This window comes from Lycorma delicatula, chromosome 7, assembly GCF_047948215.1.
Source record: "Lycorma delicatula isolate Av1 chromosome 7, ASM4794821v1, whole genome shotgun sequence".
In the NCBI taxonomy this organism is placed as follows: Eukaryota; Metazoa; Arthropoda; class Insecta; order Hemiptera; family Fulgoridae; genus Lycorma; species Lycorma delicatula.
The window spans coordinates 27775569-27800059 of record NC_134461.1 but is presented as its reverse complement, the minus strand read 5'-3'; the positions used below and the strand labels follow the sequence as shown (position 1 = coordinate 27800059).

Genomic DNA, 24491 nt, shown 5'->3' with positions numbered 1-24491 from the left:
AATCTAGAGTCCACCAATTACCTGATAAAAATCACTTGTAACGGATTTGTTAGTGGATTTGCTAGTTGCCATGTAGAAATTGCAAAATGACAAAGGAACCGGAAGGTTGAAGTATTTGGCTTACACTTAAGTCAGACATTGTTTTCAAGTCATATTTTTGATGCGATACTTTTTGTCTAAATTGCTTGACTATAATGGTATAAGCATGCACTGAAAGCATGGGAGAGAAGAAATCAACATTTAAGGGAAGATTTGTATATGAATTCTAGCCAGATTTGCAGAGGTAGTATTTTTCTAAAGTTTGTCATTAGACAGACGATACAGGCTGTGTCACGTTTGGTGATTTTATTTAGCATTTAAACAGGTTTGGTCTATTAGCTGGCTCTCTGTAGAAGAATATATATAATGAATCCTGGAAAATATCAAAATTCTAAATATTTATTTTTTTCTCTCTCAAAATGTATTTATATTGCAATACATGTTCTTTCAATCATCGAGGAATATGTATGTGTAGCTATTTAAAAATTTATAGTAAGAATTAAAATTTATTTTGAAATCTTGCGTTTTCATTAATTTATTAACTTTTAAATCTTGTTGACGTATAAAGCATATTCCTAGATTCCTAAAATTTAATTAAAATATAAAAAAAAGGCATGTATTAAGAAAAATAAAGTGCGATATTAAAAATTGACTATGCTCAAAAAAAAGGTTGCTATTAAAAATTCTCTTAAACTAGTTGTCATATAAAACATGAACTACATTCCCTATTATCATCTAATAATCAAATAATATATAAAATAGTATAATGGCTGTTATATATTAGGTAGTTACTTTCCATATTAAATTTATTAATAAATTTATGATCGAATTTAAAATATAGCAATTAGATGACAAAGGTCATAATATTAATAAAATTAAAAAATAGTTAAATTAATTAATTAAGTGCAGTGCTCTAATCGTGTAGACTGCAATCCCTGATATTCAGCTGCCAACACTTCAGTGGGTCTGCAAAAAAATTCTCACTTAATGAAGTGCATTAATCAAATTTGGTACTGCATGTATTAAGGAATGGTCTTAAAGTTTTCTTGCGCACTAATCAAGGGATTTCTGTATTCTGATTTCAGTTCCAAAATAATATTTAACAGGAAAATTAAATCATTTTCTGTTTAGTTTTAAATATAATGATTGTTCTTGTGATGTACTCTTCTTGTTTACTTGGGATAATTTTAGTATTTTTTGTTATATTTATGTATAATAAAAACTGATTATTCTTTTTTGCCCTTCATACTTTATTTAAATATAGTGAATGTTAAATTTGTTATTTATTTGTATGAATTTAGTGTATTTATCCTTTTAGTTGTTTGATAGAGAGGATTCCTATTTTTTCTTGAAATATCATCAAGATCCGAATCTCAATTTCTAAGCATCAGTATTACCAAACAGAACAGAATATTACAGGGGGTTAACTTTTTCCTTCATTTCTTGCTCTGCCCGCCCAGAGCTAGACTCGCACTTTAGCATGGGGGTTGCCATCACCTCAAACCACCTGGGCCTGGTTATGCTCTCTCCAAGGCCCCGCCCAGGCAGCTGGGAGTCAGTCTTAAGTGCCACGCTTCTAATAAGGTAGTCTAGAAGGGATCCCCTCACCGGAACTATGGTTTTACAAGTGCCATGCCTCAAGTGAGGAGACCCCAAAAGGGATCTCTCTGCCAGGACTCTGGTCAGCCACTGCCTTGCCTCAAATGAGGAACCCTGAAGAGGATCCCTACTGGGTCTTTCCTCCCCCCCTACCATTAGGTGCCCCAGGGAGTCCCCATTCAATCATTGAATCCCTACTAATATAAGTACTATCTGCGTCATATAATTTTTTATATTACACACATATTACTAATTGAAAATAACTGTGGATGCTGTTAAATTTAGATTTAATAACTTGTCAGTAATATCTACTGAGGGAAGAAATGACACCTGGTTATTTTAATTTGATTTAAAAACTTGGGTTTTTTATTTTTAATTTTAAGGGAAAATTAGTGCGTCTCATAATCATAACAGACTTTTTTTATATTTATTTATAAACAATTAAAATATTAACGAACTATATACATATAACTGATTAATTTTAATTACTGTTAAAACTAACAATTTTTTAAATTTTGTTTAGGAACCATATTTTCCATGTGATTATTGTGATTCAGTATTCAGTGATCGTGCAACATTGAAATCACATTGGCGTGATCATGCTGGTCTTGGAAAATTAACTTGTATGACTTGTGGTGAATCGTTTAAAGAACGTTCTGCACTCGCCCTGCATGTTGTTGTTCACGATATTATAAAACCTTACCACTGTGTTGTATGTAATAGAGCATTTTCTAATCGTTCAGATTTGCGTAAACATCTTATTATTCATACCGGTATGTTTTGTAATTTCTTTTTTATTTAAAGTAAAATATTTACATTAAAAATATTATTTTATATATTGTTATGGTTTAGCATGTTGTGGTAGTCAGTCAATCCTGAAGTGAACAGGTTATTCCTAGAGAATGAAGTAAATTTCAGTTTATAACGTTAAGTATTATTTAATTTTTACTGATCCAACGACTAATTGCAGTGAATATTTTCTTGGCCTTTGTTTGCAGGTTAACATTGTTGAAACAGTAAAGATGTTTCATTCTGGTAGTATAAATTGATTTTATACAACATCTTTAATTTCTTTCTTAAAAATAGTTTCAGTTATCCTTGCAATGATGATGGAACTTCAACAGAAACATAGAAAACTGATTTTGAGTTCAGTTCTGATTATTTTTAAATTTATAACTTACTGAATTTAATTAAGTTTAAGTTTCATTCTGGTAGTATAAATTGATTTTATACAACATCTTTAATTTCTTTCTTAAAAATAGTTTCAGTTATCCTTGCAATGATGATGGAACTTCAACAGAAACATAGAAAACTGATTTTGAGTTCAGTTCTGATTATTTTTAAATTTATAACTTACTGAATTTAATTATGTTTCCTACTTTAAGGAATCAAGAGTTTATTTGGTAATAAAAGAAAATGTAGTTGGTAAAACTGTTAACTGAGAGATAAAGTGATTAATTAAAGATGAAAATTACTATAATTGTCTTGAGTTTAAATACGTTTAATCTTAATAGAAACAAGTGATGTCCATCAAATTAGCCAAGTGGATGAGCAAAATAAAATCATTTTGAAATTGTTTTGGAGGAAAACTATTTTGTTATAGTTCAGTGTTTGACGGTAAAAATAGAGTATTACCTCAGAATTCTTTCAGACAACATCAATTTTCATGAAAATTTGTAATAAAGCATATCTAACCCTCTGTTCAAAAGTTATATTCCTGATGTGTGCATTTTGTCTTTTGGAGGTGAAAACTATCCCTTGTTAAAAAAATTCAAAAACCATAGATTTAAACTTTTCATAGATTGAAATCATGTTTAAATATGTAGAATAAACATTCTTTTATGTTGTGGAATATAATTTATGATGCTTTACTAAAACCTTAAAAACCACCCCTTATGATAAAATTAAAAAAAAAAGTAGTTTTCAACAGTTTGAAATGTTTTATTGGTGCATTTATAATGAATTGCAAACCCTTTACTGTTTATAATTTATGATTTATTGTAATGCTTCAACCCTTAATAACCACCTCTTATGAAAAAAATTGTTAACATTATAGATGTGTGTTTTGTAGCTCAAAATCATTTAAATGTGTAGAATAAACATTGTTCCATATTCTGAAACACAATATCTGATGTGTTACAATGTTGCAACCCTTAGAATCCATCCTAGTGATAAAAAAAAAATCCTGAATGAAAAAAAGGTGAATCCTGAAAGTTATTATTATTTTGTTAATTATACTAAAAATACTGATTTTCTCTTAAGATTAGTCTATTGAAATAACAAATTTATCTGAGTTTAAGGTATTAATAGCAAAACAAACATTATATAACTAACGATATTTTAATTATTTAAAATATTAATTTCAGTAAACAACACGACAATGTATATAACTGTGAAACTGAGTATATATTATTTGTCATGATAATTATCTTGATATCATAAACGTGCAGTGTTGTTATTAATAATTGATGCATTCTGCATCTGCAATTATGTCTCTTAAATAACCAATGATTTAAAAAAGTGTGTATCGGTGAATTCTGAAAGCATGAAACGTATATAACAGTTACCCAAAAAAATATGCGAATATAACTTTAAAAAATACAATATATAGAATTTGTAAAAAATTTTATTTAATATTGTATACTTAATAATGAAGTACCACAGAGAGAGTTTTTAAAGTTAACCAAATAAAAAGTACATTTAAAAAAATATTAAGCATTTAAATTAAAATTAACAAATTTATTTAAAATAATTAAAATTTATAATTTTATCATGAAAATTAAATTTCTGCTCGTATATTAAATGATGAATTTAATGATGAAACGTGAATTTGATGTACGTACATTTTTTTTATTAATCAAAAAAATAAGTTTAATTCAATAATTTTTGAAAGGTAATATTAACGAAGTGTACCATGTGTTTATTCTTTCGGTTTTGGAAATGTACTGATTACACCATTTAAAAGAGATATACATGTACAATATACCTTTATACATTTATGCAAAGTTCTTTCATCCTTCATCAGGTGTTGGTCTATGGTGGTGCTCCATTGCCTTTCTTCTCCTCTTCTCCTACCTATACTTTCATCTGTATATAAATTCACACACAGATATGAGTGTATGAGGTTATACTTATACATATGTAGATGCAGTTATATTTGTTCACATATATTCATAAATGCTCCGAAACTGTTGAGACTCACAGAACATTTACATGCTCTGAAAAATTTCACGGAAAAAATGCGATTGGTTTTTCAACGATAACTTCCTTAATTTTTTAACTATCCAATCACTCAAAAACCATTTTGCAAGGAATTTCAAGGGCAACAAGACATGTAAAATAAAGATTCCTTGAGTCCTTCGTTTTTGAAATGTTTGAGTTTATATGGCTTGGGGAAGGTGGTCCTCGAACTCAATTCAAATTTCTAACAGTGATATCTCAATCAGTTTTTATTCTACAGAAATAAAAATAAAAAACAAAAGTTTTAAGTAAAAAAAACTAAATTTTTTGTACTATGGCATTTTTTACATATTTTCTTTAATTTTTGAATTCTTGTGAAAAAAAGAAAATTTTAAAAACTTTTTCAAATTTGAATCGACCTTTTTTCAAACTTCTAGAACATATTGTTAGTACTTAAATAAAGTAAATTATAAAAAGATTACGTTCAATTCCAATTCTTTCAGGAAACTCATTTGTTTCATTGCTGATTTTTTTTCTCTGGAAAAGTGAGACAACCATTTTATTTTCACCATAATTTTGTTAGTTTTCATGCTAATGACTTATACAAAAACTAATTTTATACATTAAAATTACACCTGGGTATTTGGGCTGGTAGTTGGTGAAAATGTAGACTTATGGTGTAGAGTGGAAAGTGTTATTAGCTGTATTATGATAATAATTGCCAACAAATGACAGATTTATAATGTAGAAAATTTTATGTTAATAGAATCCATTTTAAGGTAATAAAATCACTCCTTACTTGAAAAAAGGTCTACTTTAAAATACTGTAAATAGTTATGAGAAAAAAATGCTTATATAGAAGTATTTCCTGTCAGAAACATGTAGGGTGTAATGCTATGCTGTGCAGAAGTACTAAACATCCGTGAATTAAAGAACTAAAATAATTTTGGACTGTTTTATTTTAATCAGTGTGTAGGTAATTTCTGTTATTATTTTTTCTGGGAATGATAATGATCCAGTTATCTCATTGTTTTTCTTATAATCCTATAAACGAGTGATTAAATTATTTTTCTCTACAGGAGCCCGACCATACATTTGTGAGACTTGTGGTAAATCATTCACTCGCAGTACAAATCTAAATAAACATGCTAGAGCACATGCTGGTAATAGGCCATTTGATTGTTCAAAATGTTTAAAAAAGTTTTCGACTAGAGCCGATCTAACACGCCATAGTGTTACTCATACCGGTGAGAAACCATATTCATGTGAAATATGTGGACTTTCTTTTAGTCGAAGAGATAAATTAACACGGCATGTTAAACTTCATGAAAAACGTCGCCCTTTTACATGTGAAGACTGCGCTCTTTCATTTAATAACAGAAAAGTTTTAGCAGCACATTTTCAGATTCATCATAAAGTTAGTATATTTAAATTAATTTTATTAGTTTAGTATTACAAGTATTTATAATTTTTTTTAATTATTACTATTTATTTTGTATTATTATAGTAATCTGTTTACCTGGATATTGGTGATCCAAACTTTTCTGATCATATACCTCATGAGACCAGGTTTTGTGTACATGAAAATAATGTATTAGCATAATTGCTAGGTCTCTTGAGTTAAGTGTGATGCATTACTCTGTAATTGGTGCAAGTGAAAGTGAATTGTCAGGATGTGATGTATAAATGGCACCTTCTTGTTCTTGTAATGATTCCATAACATGGAAAAATTTATGTGTAGTATATTCTAAAACAAATAAATTTGTCAAAACAATGATTAAAAAGTTTGTTCTAATTCAATTAAGGAACTTAACTAGTGCTCCTTCTAATTGGTAATAACCATATAACAATTATATATCACTACTACAATTTACATGAAAATATCAATAGAGAATATCATTTCAATAAATGAGGATTTAAACAGATTTGTAATATGAGGTAATGTAAGTAATTAATATAAATTAATGTATAACTAATGTAAGTTAATATAAGATATTCATGGCGATATTTTTGCTTTCCTGATTATACATCTACTGCTGCTGCAGCAGCATAGCTTTAAAGGAAAAGTATCATTATCCAACATTTTCATAACAGGGTTTTTTTAAATTTTGATGTTTCAAAATTCTCTTTAGTTCCCATGTGTTCCACAGAGCACTAATGTTCCATAAGTTTATCAGAAGTGTTATGCAATAATTTCTACATTCTCGTTCTGAACTGTCATCTGCTACTCTTTTCTCTATTCTCTTGCTACTAATGGAAGAACATAGGAAGACCAGTCAAGTTATTTGGCAATAACAACATGGTTACAGTTGATTTCAATTTGTTTTCAAATACAGGTGGTACATGTGTAATTGTTATACAGTTAAATTTTATTTACAATTAATTATATATATAATTAAGTTAATTAATATAATTTTATATATATATGTATATAATTGTAATAAATTTTACAACTCTAGAAATGATGGATAAATTTATCATAAGGAAAAATAGTTTTGATACAAGTTCAAGCAAATGTGATGAGAATGAACAGGCTGTCAGTTTAACTGAAAGACCCAGCTGTTTAAAAGAATATAAAATTAATCGTCAGTATGAGGATGAATTACAATTTTATGTGCACAGGTTTTGAAGATTATCCGATATCATTATGTTGTGTATGTGGAATTACACTTTGTAATAGTGCAATGGTTCCTGCAAAGTTGAAATGACATTTTACAAGTAAGCGTGAAAATCTTACTTTAAAAGATAAAGATTTCTTTTGAGAGACTTTCAATAAGAAAAACAAACAAGCAAAGTTTTAAAAAAATTGTGATTATCAGATTAAACTGTAATAGTATCATTCATATTAGCAGAATTACTAGCTATGAAACAGAAACAAGATACCACAGCAGAGTCTCATTTTACCAGCATGTTGTGAAATCATTATGTTTGGGGGAAAAAGAATTAATGAAAATATCTCTCCAAAATAATATTATTAAATGAAGAACAATTGATATTACTTGTGATATTGAAGGCAGACTTGCAAGTAAACTACACAATAGATAAATTGACATATCCACTGATATCAGTGAAAAGACCATTTTACTTGGATTCTTTAGATTTTTAAAGAAAATAGAGTAGGCAATGACTTTTTGTATTGTAGATAGTTAGCAGAAAGAATGCTGGGAAGAGCCATTTATAATAAAATTAACTTTTACTTTCAACAACTTAAATTTGATGTTGGAACAATGCGTGGCAATTTTAGTCCCACCAAATTACACTTAGAGAAATAAAAATTGTTACCTGAACTTTTATAAGTGGAAATGATAAAGGGGCTCATAATAAACTTAAAAAAAAATAAATGCGTGAGCGGAGGTGGTGGAGGGTTGATTTGGGGGTTGAAAAGGGATGGAAAATAGTATTATTGCAATTTCCGGTGAAAGTTGATGACAAAAAAGTATCCAATACAAAAGTTGTAGATCATGCAAAAATCTGCAACTTTTGTAGAAGTCATTTTTTAACATAACCTCAAAATTTCTGCGATAAATGCACAAGTTTTTTATTTTTTTCATTTTTTATTTTTCATTTCCGCAAAAATAATTTAATTTTGATGAAACTTGGTGAAAGTATACCTTTCTGTGTCTTAAATAACCACAGATGTTTTTAGATAAAAAAAATCAAGACGTTTCTGAGATATTCATTTTTTCCAGTCCGAAACACTTTTTTCTTTTTTAAATTCTAGTTAGAAAAATCATCATACAGAGTTCTGCCGATGCTCATTTTTTTTGTTTTGACTTTATATATATTAAATATATATTTATATAGGTATATTTTTTGGACACCAACCCTTTTCCTTCATACCAGATCACAGTTTGGATTATTGTGAAACTAAAGTACTATAGCAAAACCAGCTTTTTTTTTATGTAATTATGTTTTTTTTTTTTTTTTGAAGAAAATTACAATATTACTCTTGGCTACATTGGGTTTCTTTACATTTTGAGGTTTGAGGAGTATGAAAGTACCATTCACTTAAATTGTGATTTCCTTATATATTTATTTATAGGCCTATGTATAAAATTTATGACTAAAAAATCTCCAAAACTACTAGATCAATTTATTGAAATTTAAATATGCTGTATTACTGTATCTGGTGGGATTTCTGTTATCTGTTTACTCTTGAAATTAAATCGTGCACCTAAACTAATGCTTTCATGAAAACCATCTCCATTTAATTATACACCAAATGTTAAGCTAATTGTTTTAAAATATATTGTATAATAAACATTATTTTTAAAATTATAACGGTAATAATGCAGACAAAAAATGCAAAATAATTAGATTAATATTTAAAATAAAAAAATTTATAAAAGATATTTTAGAAAAAAACTTTGGTAAAATGTACTTTTTATTTTCATGGAAGCATTAGTTAGGTGCATGATTTAATTCAGTGGTGACAGATAACAGCAAAGATCTGAAAAGTTAGCCTTATTTGGCTCAACTCCAGTTTCTGTGAACTGATTTGCTTGAAAATCATAAGGGCTGTATTCTTATTAGGTTTACATCACTCCACCAAATTTTGTCAAATTGTTTAAGATTTACTTTTGGTAAAGCAGATGAAAAAATCTTATTCATACATACATACATATATGTAGAAACATGACCAGGAGCAGCAATTATTATCTGTTTAAAAATGATTGCTGTGATAATGTAAAAATGTAGTTGAGTCATTCAATATTAGAAACATTTTTCTGTACTGAACAATTAATTCTTTTTGTTATAATATTGTTTAGATCATTAGCTTTTAATAACAGATACTGCATACTTTTTTATAAACACAATATCTGTCCTGTAAAATTTAAGGTATTTTTGCCTGGATAATTCAGTCGCTGCAAATATCTTTTAGATGAATCTCATTAGAAGTGATCCACTATCATTGTAAATTAGATATAGTTGGATGTATATATTGAAGTCATACCTGTTTATATGTCAAACTACTGTTAAGTTTAATTTTAATCATTCATTATCAGCTTTAACCTGTAAAAATTAAGTTTCTTAAATGACTAAAATTAGCAAATTTAAAAAAAAATTGTTTTATAAAAATAATTTTAAAATTTCCAAATTTTTATTTTTGTGGTTTAATAATTAATTATAATTGATTTCACAGTAGAATAAATTGCTTTGTATTCAAGAATTGTTTAGTAATTTTTATAAAAAATGCTTTAAAAAATATTGAAAAAAAACCATATCATAGGTTGATTAAAATTGTTTAGTTTTTAAAAAGATTTTTTTTTTAATAAAAGTTAATGATATAGACTTCACTAAAGTAGTGATTTTATTAATATATTTTACTGTATTAATTTAGAAGTTGAACAATCTTTTTAAACTAAAATTTAATACAGTTTTTCATTGTACCAGCAGGATAAGTGTTTATGGCTTGGTTGTGTGAAACCTTTGTAACTTGTGGATTATTCAGAATGATAATATCCACAGAATGAGAAATCTTACTCTGAAACTTGTGAATAATTTATTTCAGGAATTCTTTATTTTATATGTTTGAGCTATGGTGAAGTACATATAATTTAAATAATTTAATTATATGAGTTATTGAAGTGTGATCTATTTAGTTAATTTCTGACTGTAAATACAGTCAGAGATTATTTTGTTTTATATGAAAATAATCTTTATAGTTTACTTCTTGATTTTGATTAAGGATATAGATCTTCCAATGGAACTGTTAAACTCCAAAATATTTGATGATAAAATTCCAAAGACTAATAAAAATGTATCCATTGCAAATAGAATTTCTCCTGTGGTGAGTACAAATGAGAAAGAATTTTATGTTAAAGTTATTTTTATTAATTTTATTATTATTAGAATTCTACTATTGGCTTATAAGAACAATTAATTTTCATAGTGTTTTATAAATACTTCAATTGTAATAATCTGAATTCTGTTAGTTTAAAACTCCCAATTAATAGGTAAGAAAAATATTACATTTTTAAAAATGTTTGTCATAATTTGAGAAAACAAATCCTAAATAGTTTACAGTTTCATACCAAAGTTATGTTTAGAGATAAGAATTAGTGCTGCAATTATGGTCTAAATACAACATAATTGTCAAGACAATTGAAAATGCTGTATTACCAAAATCTTAGTAGGTTTTTCAGATTGGACCCAATGTTAAGTACAAAACCCAATATTTATGTTAATCTTGTATAAAGGATTTGTTTCTTGTGTAATTGTAAATCAACAATTTTATTTATAGGTGCAAACAAAATAACCAGACATTTGGAGGTATAATAATAATAATAGGTCCTTCACCTTGATAATCTCCCTGCCTAAATAGCTTTGAATTTGTAGTAGGTTTTTAAAAAAACATGACGTTCCCCATGTTTCCTCTTCATCATATGAAAGGGAAACATCATGCTGATGCTAATCCAGTGAGAAAGAAAAACTGGAGTCATTCACTTGGGTCAACAGTGAGGAATTTCTAAAGAGTCCCCAGCAGTGGAAAAACTGGGACAAGTACAAGTGGGACAAGTTAAAATGATACAATTCGTAATAAAATGATGTTTTAATGATACAAATTGCAATTTGAAGACCTGATTTTGAAGTATTATGAACTGTTTTAAAAATTTAGTTATTTTTTGGTACCTTTCATATTTCTATTTTTATTGATTTAGAAATGGAACATGGTCTATCAATTTCAGAATTTTCATGAAAAAGTGCTATTCATCAATTTTTGTTTAAATCTGACAGATTGAAATGAACAATTACTTTTATTTTGTATTACAAGTTTCATTTGTTGGGATTTCTAAACACTATTTTGCCTTGTTTGATAAATATACACCCATTACACTAAAAAACACAGTTTTTGGTGTAAAAATTATATTAGAAGAAAGTAATAACTTCCTTCTAATTTAATCAGAATTTTTCCCATTGTCCAAATTTTTTGTGTGATAATGTTTATTACTTTTGTGAAATTATCTACTTTTTTTTAGGGATAACTTAGGTATATAAAAGAATATTTTAAATGATTTCTAATAGAGGGGTGGGGTACAATCATAACATTATGAGGCAATTGCTGTGTAGTTTAATGATTTATTTACTGTGGTTCTGATACATGAGCACAGAGCAGTCTTCTAAATCATACGGTTAATACACCAGTATTGTTTCAATGTTTGCTTTGTATGAACTTACTGTGGTTTCACTCTGCTTTGTGATTTACAAATACTGTCTCAAGTGTGCTGTGTTAGTGAATAGATATGCCAAGGAAATGCGTAAATGATCTGGATAACTTTTGTTGTGTGTGTGGGAATTTGATGTTTAAAGGACAACGACAAAGTATGACTCCACTAGTTAAAAAATGTTGTAAACTATATTTTGGCTTAAAGTTGGGGACTAAGATAAGAACGAGGCTCCTCACATTTAGTGTTTGACTTATGTGAAATTCTAACAGACTGGGATAGGGATAATTGGCACATGAGTTTTGCCATACCAATCGTGTGGCGTAAACCTAAGACTGTTTGTCAGGCTATTATTTCTGTATTACAACGATAAAAGGAATAAGAATAATATCTAAACACAGAGTTGACTACCAAAATTTACCGTTTGCTATAAAACTGCCTCTTTATAACGACTTATCTATACTACACATCCTCCAACACATATCTAACTAAAAGATGAATTGTTATGTGAGGTAGCCACTGAAGTTCGATATGATGAGGAGAAAGATGATCCTACCTTTGAAGCAGAATCCTCTACTCGTGACCTTTATCTGACTACTCAAGAGAAATCAAATGACCTTGTTTCAGGATTTGAACTAGTCAAAAGTTGAGCCTTTGGGATCCAGGCTGAAAGACTGAATCTTCTCCATATTGACACTAAACCATTAGGAAGAGTTAAAAGATTTATATTTTACAGAAAATAGTTAAGTATACTTAAAAAATCTTTTACAGTGTATGTTTTAAGTGCATGAATGCCTTTATCGTGAACTAACTCTACAGAATGAAGACTTCATTGTTTTTTTTTTGAAAACTAGTTTAAAGGTTGTCTTTGTATTCTTTTAGTTTATGTAACCAACATAAATGAAACATATTACAATATAAAATCCTGTTAGAAAAAATTCAGTACAATTTGGACTATATGTTGTGATTTAAAAATTCTTGTATTATTAATAAGGGAAAAGACAAGAAAGAATTGCCAGTGTGTGAAGCACTTATCCCTGGATAGAAAGATTTTGTATATTCTCTACTAGTTCACTCAGAAATGATTTTTCTACTTCCTCACCTTATAAAATTAGGGCTTTTCAAAAACTTGTAAGATGATAAAAATGGTGCTGGATTTGATTATTTGAAAGAAAATTTCCTTATGTTGGTGATGCTAAAGTCAAGGAACTTTGTGGTCCTCTTATAAGAACTTTGATTAGAGGACAATTCGAAGAACTCTTAAGCCAAGTTGAAAAGTCAGTGTGGAAGTTATTTTAAACTGTAGTGCAAAACTTTTTAGGAAAACCTAAGTCCCCAACTACCACGACACAGTGGTGAATTATTACAGTAATACAAAAATATGGGATGTAATATGTCCCTAAAAAATCGTTCACACCTTGATTTCTTTCTGTACAATCTTCAAGCACAGAGAGAGCTTCCACCAGTATCATGAAGAAAATTTATTTTCAAAAGTTTTTTAGGATCACATATTTTGTTTCTACTGTAAAAAAAAGAAAGTTAATATTGTCCTCAGTGATTATCTATTGCTCTCCTCATGTCACATCTCATCATTTTGCTCTATCATCACTGTGCCCTTCTATTTTACTCATGGTCTATCTTTTGATCATCTATCCTCCTCATCCTCTTGACGTAGTATTTATTTAGGGAATCCTTTGTCTCCCATTCAATTCACATATATCCAAACCTTCTTTTGTGCTCCCAATATTCTCAAGTACAGACTTTATAGAAGTCTGTATTCTTATTAAATTATTTCTTAACATATATTTTCTTGTCTTTTTCAGAATATTTTTCTTTGCTGTGTAAAAAATATAAAATCTTAGTTGATTGATTGTTTTTCCCCATTTTAATCTATTACTGCAGGAAAAGTAATGATTAGTGTAATTCCAGAACTTTGTTCATAATTGAATAAAGTTTAAGAACATAATCTTTCTAATTTTTAAAAAGTTTTCATATAAAAGTATTATTAATTCCAAATTGAAAATATCAAAAGTAATTATTTGATAACAGATCCAAAGATGATGATGAAAGAGCTTTTTGTCAACAAAAAATTGGGCATATCCCGTAAGTGACAATTTTTTTTTTTTTTTTAATAAAGTGAGTTATTTCCATGAATACAAATAAATATATTTATTATTAAAAGAAAATGTATACTAAATGTTTATTTTTTGAAGATACTTTCAAGGTACTTGGAATTGTTTGCTATCAGTTGTACATACTCTTACATCTTAGACTCATGATTATTTCTTAACTTGTTAATATTTCTGGGTATTCTGTAAAAAAAACCTTCACTTTTTAAATATCCCATGAATAGTGACATGTAATCAAATTTGGAAAAGAGTTAGGCCACAAAATATCACAGAAATCGGGTGTAATACTGTCTGGGAACATTTCCCTTAACATTGCCATTGTTTCCCATGGCGTATGAGCGTTGGCTCATATGCCACGGATCTATCATTTTTGACGATTCTAGAAAAGTATCATTAACCTTTTCCCATCACAATGCTCCGCGCTTCTTAGCGCTCGGCAAAAATAGTTGGTATCTGATTGCCTCTCTTCATAGTCTTATGCTACCCTCTTGTGAAAAAATTTTCAAAAAATTACAGTATATTAACGAGATTTAACAGATTCTGACAAAAAAAAAAACCTTACGATTGGATATTTTTTATGCCTGTAACAACAAAAAAATTGAAACCGTACAAAAATTACAATAATTTAATTGCAGAATTTTTTTTGCGCATTTCTACCGCGTTTTTTATTAGCGAATTTTTTTTTTTTTTTATTTGTGTTTATGAAACATAGTTTGCTGATTAAAAAAAAAATACTTTCAAGCAAATCGGTTGAAAGTTTGGCAAAATATGATGAAAAACCCGTGTCATAAATTACAGATTAATTAGCATATCAGTTTCGAGAAATTTTTATAGTTATTTATTTTTTCTTAGCGTTACATATAATGTAAAATTTATTTTAAAAATTATAAGACTTCCTTAGAGCATTTATTACGTAAAAAAACTTTTTTTACAACAGAGTATTGCTGTTACACGCCACGGGGGGGGGGGGGGCAATAGAGTTCATGAAACGCATAATAATTACCCCAGTAATTACAAGCTATTCGGTACAAACAACAGTTATTTTTTATGTTACTATGTATATAAAATCGTAATATATATTATATATATATAATATATAAAATAAGAAATTACGAGCGCGCACTAGTTTTTACACCAACATATAAATCGCAATATGGGAGATTCCCCAAAAAAACAAAAGAATGAAATAGATGAAAAATAATAAATAACCTAAACAAATAAAATGAAGTAATAAATTTATAAATAAAAAGCTCTTACCCCTAGTTGGTGATATTTTGGCGTGTGTGATACACGAGAAAGCATCCATCTATACAGAGTGGTACCTCACAAGCCACACACCTCCAGACTGATCTTACGCGAATGCCGTTTGCCGAGCACACAACGCATTGTCTAAAACTGTTTGTTCCTTCACGTTTAGGAAAATGTCTTGCTTCACAACTTTCAAGACGTAAAAATTCACGATTTCTTAGATCCTCGTGCAGAAAATCTCGTAGGAGATGATGAAACAAGCCCTTTCAAAACCTCATTTCGAAACCATCAGAAGGATTGGTTCTTCTCCATCTTATTGCCGTATTATTTATTATTATTTATTATTTATTGTAAGCCGTATAAGCATTGACAAGGAGCATATCAAAAATGTGGAAAAAAAGTTTTTTCGTCCATTTTGTCATGCGCCTATGTAAGTAATAGCTTGAAGACAGAAGATAAGATTGATCAACAGCCCCCATATAATTATTGTAATCTACAATCATTACAGGTCTCACGACATTTTCTGTACCGTGAATTGTTACACTGTATTTACCCTCTTCAGCAGGCCCATGAATAGAAGACAGAAGTGTTACCATTCGCTTGTCATTGAATAGAATACAAGATATTCCATCCAGTGTCGTACGACAGGCTAACCGGTGTCTGGTCAAACCTAATTGTTTACGTCTGTTTCGTGTGAATTCAGCTGGCATTCCAGCACGATTGGATCGAGCTGTTCCACAAGCTAGAATTCCCACATCTTTCAGTCGTCGATATAATTGCAGGGATGAAAAAAAAATTTCCATATACAAATGATATCCACAATTTTCATAACCTGCAATTAGATTGATAACTGTACGTTCAGTAATTTTTTCGTTTACATTTTGTTCCTCTCGTTGTCTCCCGAGATATACATTCATATCGAATGTGTACCCAGAATTATCGAAAAGTCTGTAAACCTTTATCCCAAAGCGCTTTCGTTTACTAGGTATATACTGCCGAAACAAGACTCTACCCTTGTAGGCGCATAAAACCTCATCAACTACAATTTGTTGTCGTGGATTACAGAGTTCACGAGATTTCTGACGAGCAATTTAAAATATTTCGCGTACTCTCCAGAGACGGTCATAGTTACCAGTTTGCATTTCTGATTCTATTGGTGGATCCTGGTTAGTGAAGTGTAAATACTTCAAAATATGAAGAAAGACAGTTCTCGGTAATGTATTCCCAAACCAAGCGAAATGGGAAACCTCGTCAGTTGACCAGTATTCTTGTAAAGTGTGTCTTACAGTATGACCCATTTCCAGGATGATTGCAAAGAAACGTTTCATCTGGGCAAGACTAACGTCACCTTGAATTCTGTCCTTAGGTAATGGCCTATCAGGTCTACGGCTTTGAAAATACAAATTAGTTTGTGATGTTACTTTTTCAAGGATAGCCCCAAAAAACAACATAGATACGGCAAACGGCGTCTGCCCATGAATACGGGGATCAGGAATATATTCAGGCACATTGTGTAAATTCCTACGACGCTTCTTAGGCCGACCTCTCTTATGAGGAGCGGATTTAGCCAAAAGGTCGGGATTCTTTACAAATGCACCTGGTTCCGGACCCATAAAAGGCAAACTGTTTAGTGTGTCATATTTACACCTATCAGTACAAACTAACCAGGGATTTCCAAGAACCGGCAGACGACCTTCCAACTCGTAACCTTCGTCATCTGTAACTATTTCGTCATTTTGGGCCCGGTCAGTTGGATTTTCTTGTAACTCCGCCGTGTCAAGTTCCTCATCTTGGAGAGGAAATTCAACAGCTGGTTGCATTTCAACATCCAACTGCACTGGAGAACGATAATGGATTTCATGAAATATATTACCGTTTCCATGTGGATGTAGAAATGAACCGGCTACATTTATTTTCTGTTCCGTGTCAGTATCACTAATCGAATGACCTGGATCATCATCGTCGCTACTAAAATTCAGGAGATGCGGTTCCGAAAAATCGTTACTCCTAATTTCAGTATTTTTGATGTCGTCCAAGCCCTCAAGGTCGTCACTGTCATTTTCGTCATAATCTGAAAGTTCTTCGTCAAGAGCAAACCTAATCTGTTCGTCATTCATTGTCTCGATAAAAAAAAAAATTACGGCAAATAAAAAAAAATCACAAATTTAAAAAAAACGCCCTATATGTGAAAAAAATCGCACTGAATAAAAAAAACCGATATAATTTTGAAAAAAATAATGAAATAATATATTACCAACGGAACGCCGGTTTGCGATAGTAAGTTACTTACTGCAGTTCACTCGTACTCACTCACACAATAAAGTAACATATGTTAGTATAAAGAAAGAGATTCAGTAAAAACTACGTTTTATAAAAATCCCCTCCACTTAAAAGGCTATTCGGATTGACAAAAAACTATTTTTACTGTATACTGTTATTCATTACGAATCGGTATGTGTTTCATTGATGCCGATATCTTTTGTCAGAAAAGATTTATTAGGCCTCAAATAAAAGTGACACATTTATGACCACAAATTCCTTTTTTTTTTGTGTGTGCCGTATAACATAACTTATTATGTGTTTCAATACATCGTTTTGTTGCTAATATAATAAGCTAGTTTTGTAAATAATAAATAAATCCGTAACCCTCATAGCAATTATAATACACCAGTCACACACACACACACAAGCACATTTCTGAGAAAAAAATGGTCATATTCTTTCTTGTCCAAATAAAACATTTTAATTCGTATAACTATAGTTCAAATTGTATAATAAAACTGATTTCTTTGTGAATATAAAAAAATATAACCGACTTAGATCCCATATAAAATGATTTTGTAACAGCGTTTTAAAACTGTCACCGCACAGAGCCACTTTACTGGCTTCCTGATCTGAAAAGGTTAAGTATTTTAGCGTATATAATGCTCTATTTCAACCTAACTGAAATGTAATTATAATTGAAGAAGTATGGGTGCATGATTCCATGAAATAAAATACAGCACCAAACTTACTCTCTTGCTTTGTAGCATAATTTCATAAATTAATTCAGAATTCACATCAGCCCAGAAGCAATTGATTGTTGACAATCAATTGCCGGATTATGCTAATCTGTCATTAGATTACCTGGTTAAATTTTCTTGGTTAATTGTTACAAGAATTGTTCACAAAAATTCATTTTACTGACATCTTGTGGGATTGTGAATACTCAACCACCTTGTGTAACCACCATTTTGTACAGATTAAAAGTAGATCCTGATGCAACACTGTAAATGGTGCTTTTACTCTGCTGTCAATAAAAGTTGCTTATTTCTCAGTGAACAGTGTGAGCATTGTAAGGTGATTAGGGCAATCATCTCAGCATTTTCTTCGATTCTGAATGAATGATTTTGAACATGAATTTTGTTTTCAATATATATGTACACAGATCCAAACTTTTTTGTGTTTTGGCTGGAAATGATTCACAGGGATGAATGGCAAAGCATGAATGAAAGCGAATATCATTTTTAAAGCAGGGTTTGGTAATGAATGCACAGTGTTCCTTCGTGTCCATCTCTACTGAAACATTATACCGTGAACTGTGAAATGTTATATTCTCCATTCTGTTGGTATATCATCTTATTCCTCTAAATGTATTTTAAAATCATTAGTGTCATGTGGGGCTTCTTTTATATAAGTACTGACTTGAAATTATGTTTGATGAAATAATGTAACTGTGTTAATTAACTTGTGCTTAGTTTTTTATTGTTAAGAGTTAATGCATAGTATATATTAAAAAAATATTTCTATTTTTAACCGAATTGTTTTATTTTGGTACAGGTTATTAACCTGACTTCATCAAGCGATGAAAAATCATCTGCAGTTCGTGATTATACTGAAGATGTTGTTATTAATGTTGACCCATTCCACTTAAATAATGGCAATAGTGATCATGATATATTACGAGGATTACAAAATTCATATTCATAATTATTATGATTATATCTGTTATATATTTATATATTCTTATGTAATAAATACCTGATTTATTTAAATAATATTCCTTACAGACGTTAGTGTATTACAAAAAAGAAAAGAAAATGTAATTAATAGTTATTATTGCCTAGTTTTTGTTTTGAAGTTTAAAGTAATTATAAAATGTTAATTAGAAATAAATATAATTTTTTTTCTTATATAAATATTGTAAATATCTATTTTTTTGTCATTTAATTAATGATGTGATATGTACAAATTGTTATTTATGTTGTTTGAATTCACAAAAAAAAATTCTACTTTCTTTTAATTTTATTATTAATAATTATATATTATCGAGTAAGTTATGACATTGTTAATTTGTTATAAACTTCAATCATTTAAAATTTTATCTTTATAAAATTAAAAATTATTTAATTCTTCCGTTACTGACCGATTTCAATGACATATTTAAAAATTCCTGCGCAGTTTTGTACAAGAGGACTTTTCATTTTTTTACTTTGTTTCTTTTTGAAAAAGTACCAACTCATTCTAATCTAAAATTTAAAAAAAAACCTTTCATCCATAAAAAAATTCACCACAATAAAAGAAAAGTTTCAGCTCACTTCCCACTGAGACTCGCTGCGTAAGTGCATATGAAAAACACACCGCTATGCAGTCAACACAATCTGAAATCTTTTTTTCAACCTTAAATTGAGTGTAACAACCAATTTTCACTTGCATAAATTCAGATACATTACACAGTATGTTTAAATTTCAATGAAATTGATCTAGCAATTTTGGAGATTTCATGTCACAAAATTTTATACTAAGGCTTATATATGTATATGTGCCAAGTGAATGGTATTTTCATATTCCTCATTCTTCATATCATAAAGAAAATTCATTTTCATCTCCCACTCCCACCATGCAACTGAGAGTAATACTGTACTTTTCTTTGAAAAGTTGGTAAAAAAAAAAAAACAATGAGATTATACGCAAACCGATCCTTCATTTAGTTTTATTTTTTGATTACAATATTCTTTTGATTCCTGCTCATGTATGAAGTTCCATGTTTTAAAATTTATCAATTTGTCAATAAATCTCTGTTCTACAAAACTGGTTTCTTGATAATTTTGATTTACATATAAAATATGTTTTACTGATTGTTTGTTTGAGCTTGTTAAACTAGTCATGAGTTGGTAATTGCTTCGATGGGTATAACAATTCTAATTGTGTTACCTTTGTGTGAGAAGTTTTATCTGTTACAAAACAAATACTGAATTTTTAGTCAATTTTGTTTTCTTTTATTAATGAAAATCGCTAAACATAAGAAAAGTATAAATGTAAAATTGATTTTAATATATTATGTGTTTTTTTTTTTTATTATCTAGTCAGTATTATTATAATAGGTTACATTTAATTTTTTTTATAAATAAATGATTGTTTCTGAAAATCTAAAAGTCTAATACAAACAAACATATATCTGTTCTATTTATTATTAATTTACAATTCAATGTTTATTTTATTTATTTGAAAAATAAAAAAATAGATTTTATGATTTTAATTTGTAACTTGATGTAGGATTTATTAGTTGTTTGAAAACTATAAGTACAACATTTAAATCATATTATTTTACTTAATATTTATGCCATAGTTGATATAGCTGAGAATTTCTTAAAAGTACTTTGACATTCAGAAGTGGTTGCCAGTTTGAATGTCTCAGGACAGATGGCAGGTAATGATATATTATTAGGTGATGATACATTGCGGCAAATAGTATTGTAATCTTGATTTATAATAATAAAATTTGAGTCGTGTACATAAAATTGTTATACATTTGTAATTATAGATCATTATCATAGACCTATTTTGTCAGTTAAGAAAGAATATCATTTTCTATAATAAATTTCTATAATAATTTATAAATTGTGTTATGAACATTCCAGAAAATTTCTAAAGATTTTTATGAATGATTAATGTTATAAAAAATTATTTAAAAGCAAAGAATATTTATTTATATATAATTTTGCAATCATCCTGTTATATGATACTTTTAATTAATTAATGATTTAATTTTCTTGTGATCATGAGAAGCTGTATGAAGTGAGGCCATAGAAAAGATATGAGCTGTGTTGTTGAGGACAGCCGACATGCTTAACATTAAAACCGGTCAGTGTTGTGTGGCAATGACAGTGTTAATAAATAATTCTAATTAGCCGGGAGTTTATAACTAACTACCCAAGTGTTACCAGCTGTCTGTCATTTTAAAGAATTTCTGCACTGAATTTGATCATTTTTAAAAGTATAAGCATTTACACAGAGTATCTAAAAGTTTAATAATTTTAATTTATGTTTTTATCTAAGTAATGTTGTTATAGACAAAAACTTGTTTTTGAGGTGAAAGAGAGTGAGATGGTAGTCACTGGGTGCAAGATCAGATAAGGGGGATGATGAAAAATCTCCATCTGAATTTTTGAATTGTTTCTGTTGTGCATGTTGCCAGGTGTGGAAAAGAACAATTATTGAGAAAAAAGAGTAATTCCTGATCTCAACATTCCCCATCGTCAGTTTTAAATAGCACGGCACAGTTTGGAAAGTATTTCACAAAATAGACTTGTTATGCGATGTATGTTCCAGGTTCCATGAAGTCCATTAAAGCACATCATTTTGGTCCCAGAATACAGTTGCCATGATTTTCCTTTGAGACTGGGCTAGTTTGAATTTTTTTGGTTTAGGTGAACTGGAATGACAACACTGCATGAATTGTTGTTTAATCTTAGCATTGTGATGTACAAAATCCACATTTCGTCACCAGTGATAATATGGGAAAGAATTTATTTCACTCATGGTTATAGTAGTCAAGTAAAGCATTTGCAGATGTCATTCTGTATGAGCACTTTTCAACATTTTTGGCACCTGTTGGGCACACAATTTGCAATAGCATATAGTGTCAGTCAAGATTCTCAACAATGTTGTCTTTGAAACTTCTGTAAATTTTAGAGAAAGATTGCTAATCATATATAAATTGATGATTTTCCCTTACTTTTGCAGTCACACATTCAATGAGATCGTCAGTCTGGACATTAGTCCTGCCACTCCTCTTTTTGTCGTGAATATTTGAACAGCCTTTTAAACTAATGACATTATTACCTCACTTTTCAGGAAATCAAATTTTAAATTAAAGAAAACTTATTTTTACTAAACTTTGATTTCACATTTATTTAGTATTACTTATCAAGAAAGATTGTTACATTTTTGTGCAGTGTTGCTGAAAAACTATTTATGCAAAGAGATTAATATATTTATGCAGTTGGAATCAATGTTGATGCAGGAAAAATATCATGTAATATGTAATGTCTCAACAATACATATTATATTAAACCTGTGTGGATATCATATTTGAATATCCTGTGTGGATTTCAAACCTGTGTTTTATGCTTAATTTGTCATGAATATTAGTCTGCAAATTAGTAGAAAAATACAGTAGCTTAAGACATTAGTTCAGGATCTTACCATAAGAAGTTTTTCCCTGTAATATCTTTTCATTCCAAATATTTAATTACTATTATTAAAAGACCAAATTATTTCTTTTCTTTGAAGTAATGTTTTAACAGGTGGTCTCATTGTGTATATTGTCATTTAATTATTCATTTACAACAGAGTACAATTAACAAGTACTGTATAACTGAGCATGTTTGGCTTCTTTTAATACTATTATTAATGACTGCCCTTAATTTGATTTACAGTCAGGAGCATCTTTATATCACTACTTGGTTCTTTTAATCTAATTATTAATATCGAGTAACTATAATAAATTATAGTAATTATTTGTTCTATTGAATTTTTGCGTAAGCGTACTGTTTGGTTCCTATTATTTTTTTTTTTTTTAGTAGAAGTATTTTAAAAGACTATTAGTGTATTTTTACATATTTATTTATTTAGTTTATTTGAAATAAAATAACTTATTTTACTTATAGTTTTTAATGTTTTTTAATATATTCAAACTTCCTTAATCTTAATCATTGAAAGGATTTAAAGGAATGTGTTACAGAAATAAGAATTATTTTTATGATTTTATGTAAGTTTTAAGTAACATACTTTTCAATTCAGAAAATAGAGATTCTAGTAAATTCGCAAATTCCAGTATTGTAAATTTATTTTAAATCTATTATTACATAACACCTGGGTTTTATTATTCACAAATAATTCAAGTTTATTCCATTTCTTATTATAATTGTTTCCCATTAGAATCTTAGAAATTGATTTAATAAATGAGATGCATTATGTAATAGAATACCAGTCGCTTACTAGTTATTAACCTTCAGATTGTGCACATATTGTTTTGATACATGATCTGTACACTAGGGTGTTGTGGACCTTATAGAGTTTTTTCAGTTTTACATATATTTTTACTCAGAATTGTTCACTGTTTTTAGATAAATGGGTTTTAATACATTTTTTTACTAAAATTATGGAAAAACAAATTGAACATTTACAATAAAACTATTATTTTACATGAAAACATCAAATTTTTAGGTTAAACATGTATAACATTAATTTTTTGTATGCAAGTATTATAATTATAATCTTTTGGCAATTTTCAAATATAGTCGTTAAAAGATACCTAGTTAATTTTTAAAATTAACTTAAAACGTACAATTTGAACTTTTTAGTTTTTCTTATATTTGCTGTTGAAAAGGAAGTCTGTGCACACTTTACAGATTTGCGCATGGTGTTTATCACACATTGCCCTATTACAAGAAATGCATGTTAACTTTGTCTTCCTACCTCTATTTCTTGGACAAAAATAACATCTCTGCTTTCTTGAAGGAGCTTGTTGTGGTCTTGATTCCGGACTTAAATTAACACCTAACATATCTTCTAGTGTAACTTGCAAATGTCTTTGTACAGCTTTCAAAAAGTGTTTTCAAAAATGGTTCAAGCCAAGTATCCAAAAATGGTACAGGTTCACAAAGGGAAATGTTCGATGAGACATTTTCTTGTCAGCATTTGCTAATGAAAATAATACTATGGCATTTACACCAAATCAGTCAAACATCCCAAAAAATATTTTCATCGGCCATCTTCTTGTTGCTTGTGTTGTGTAGTTATTACATAGTTGATCAAAGGTGTCAGTGCCACCTTTTATTTTGTTATAATCTAATATCGTTTCAGG

The 24491-nt window shown here is 29.0% G+C and overlaps 1 protein-coding gene across 1 annotated transcript in view; it reads left to right on the top strand.

Annotated features, from left to right (window-relative positions):
- LOC142328454 (uncharacterized) overlaps positions 1–24491 on the top strand; it is a 100910-nt gene that overhangs the window by 12058 nt on the left and 64361 nt on the right. Inside the window, exons 6-8 of the mRNA XM_075372246.1 lie at positions 2162–2411; positions 5898–6235; positions 10508–10609. Of these exons, the coding sequence (XP_075228361.1) occupies positions 2162–2411; positions 5898–6235; positions 10508–10609 (690 nt within the window). The remainder of the gene's footprint in view (positions 1–2161; positions 2412–5897; positions 6236–10507; positions 10610–24491) is intronic.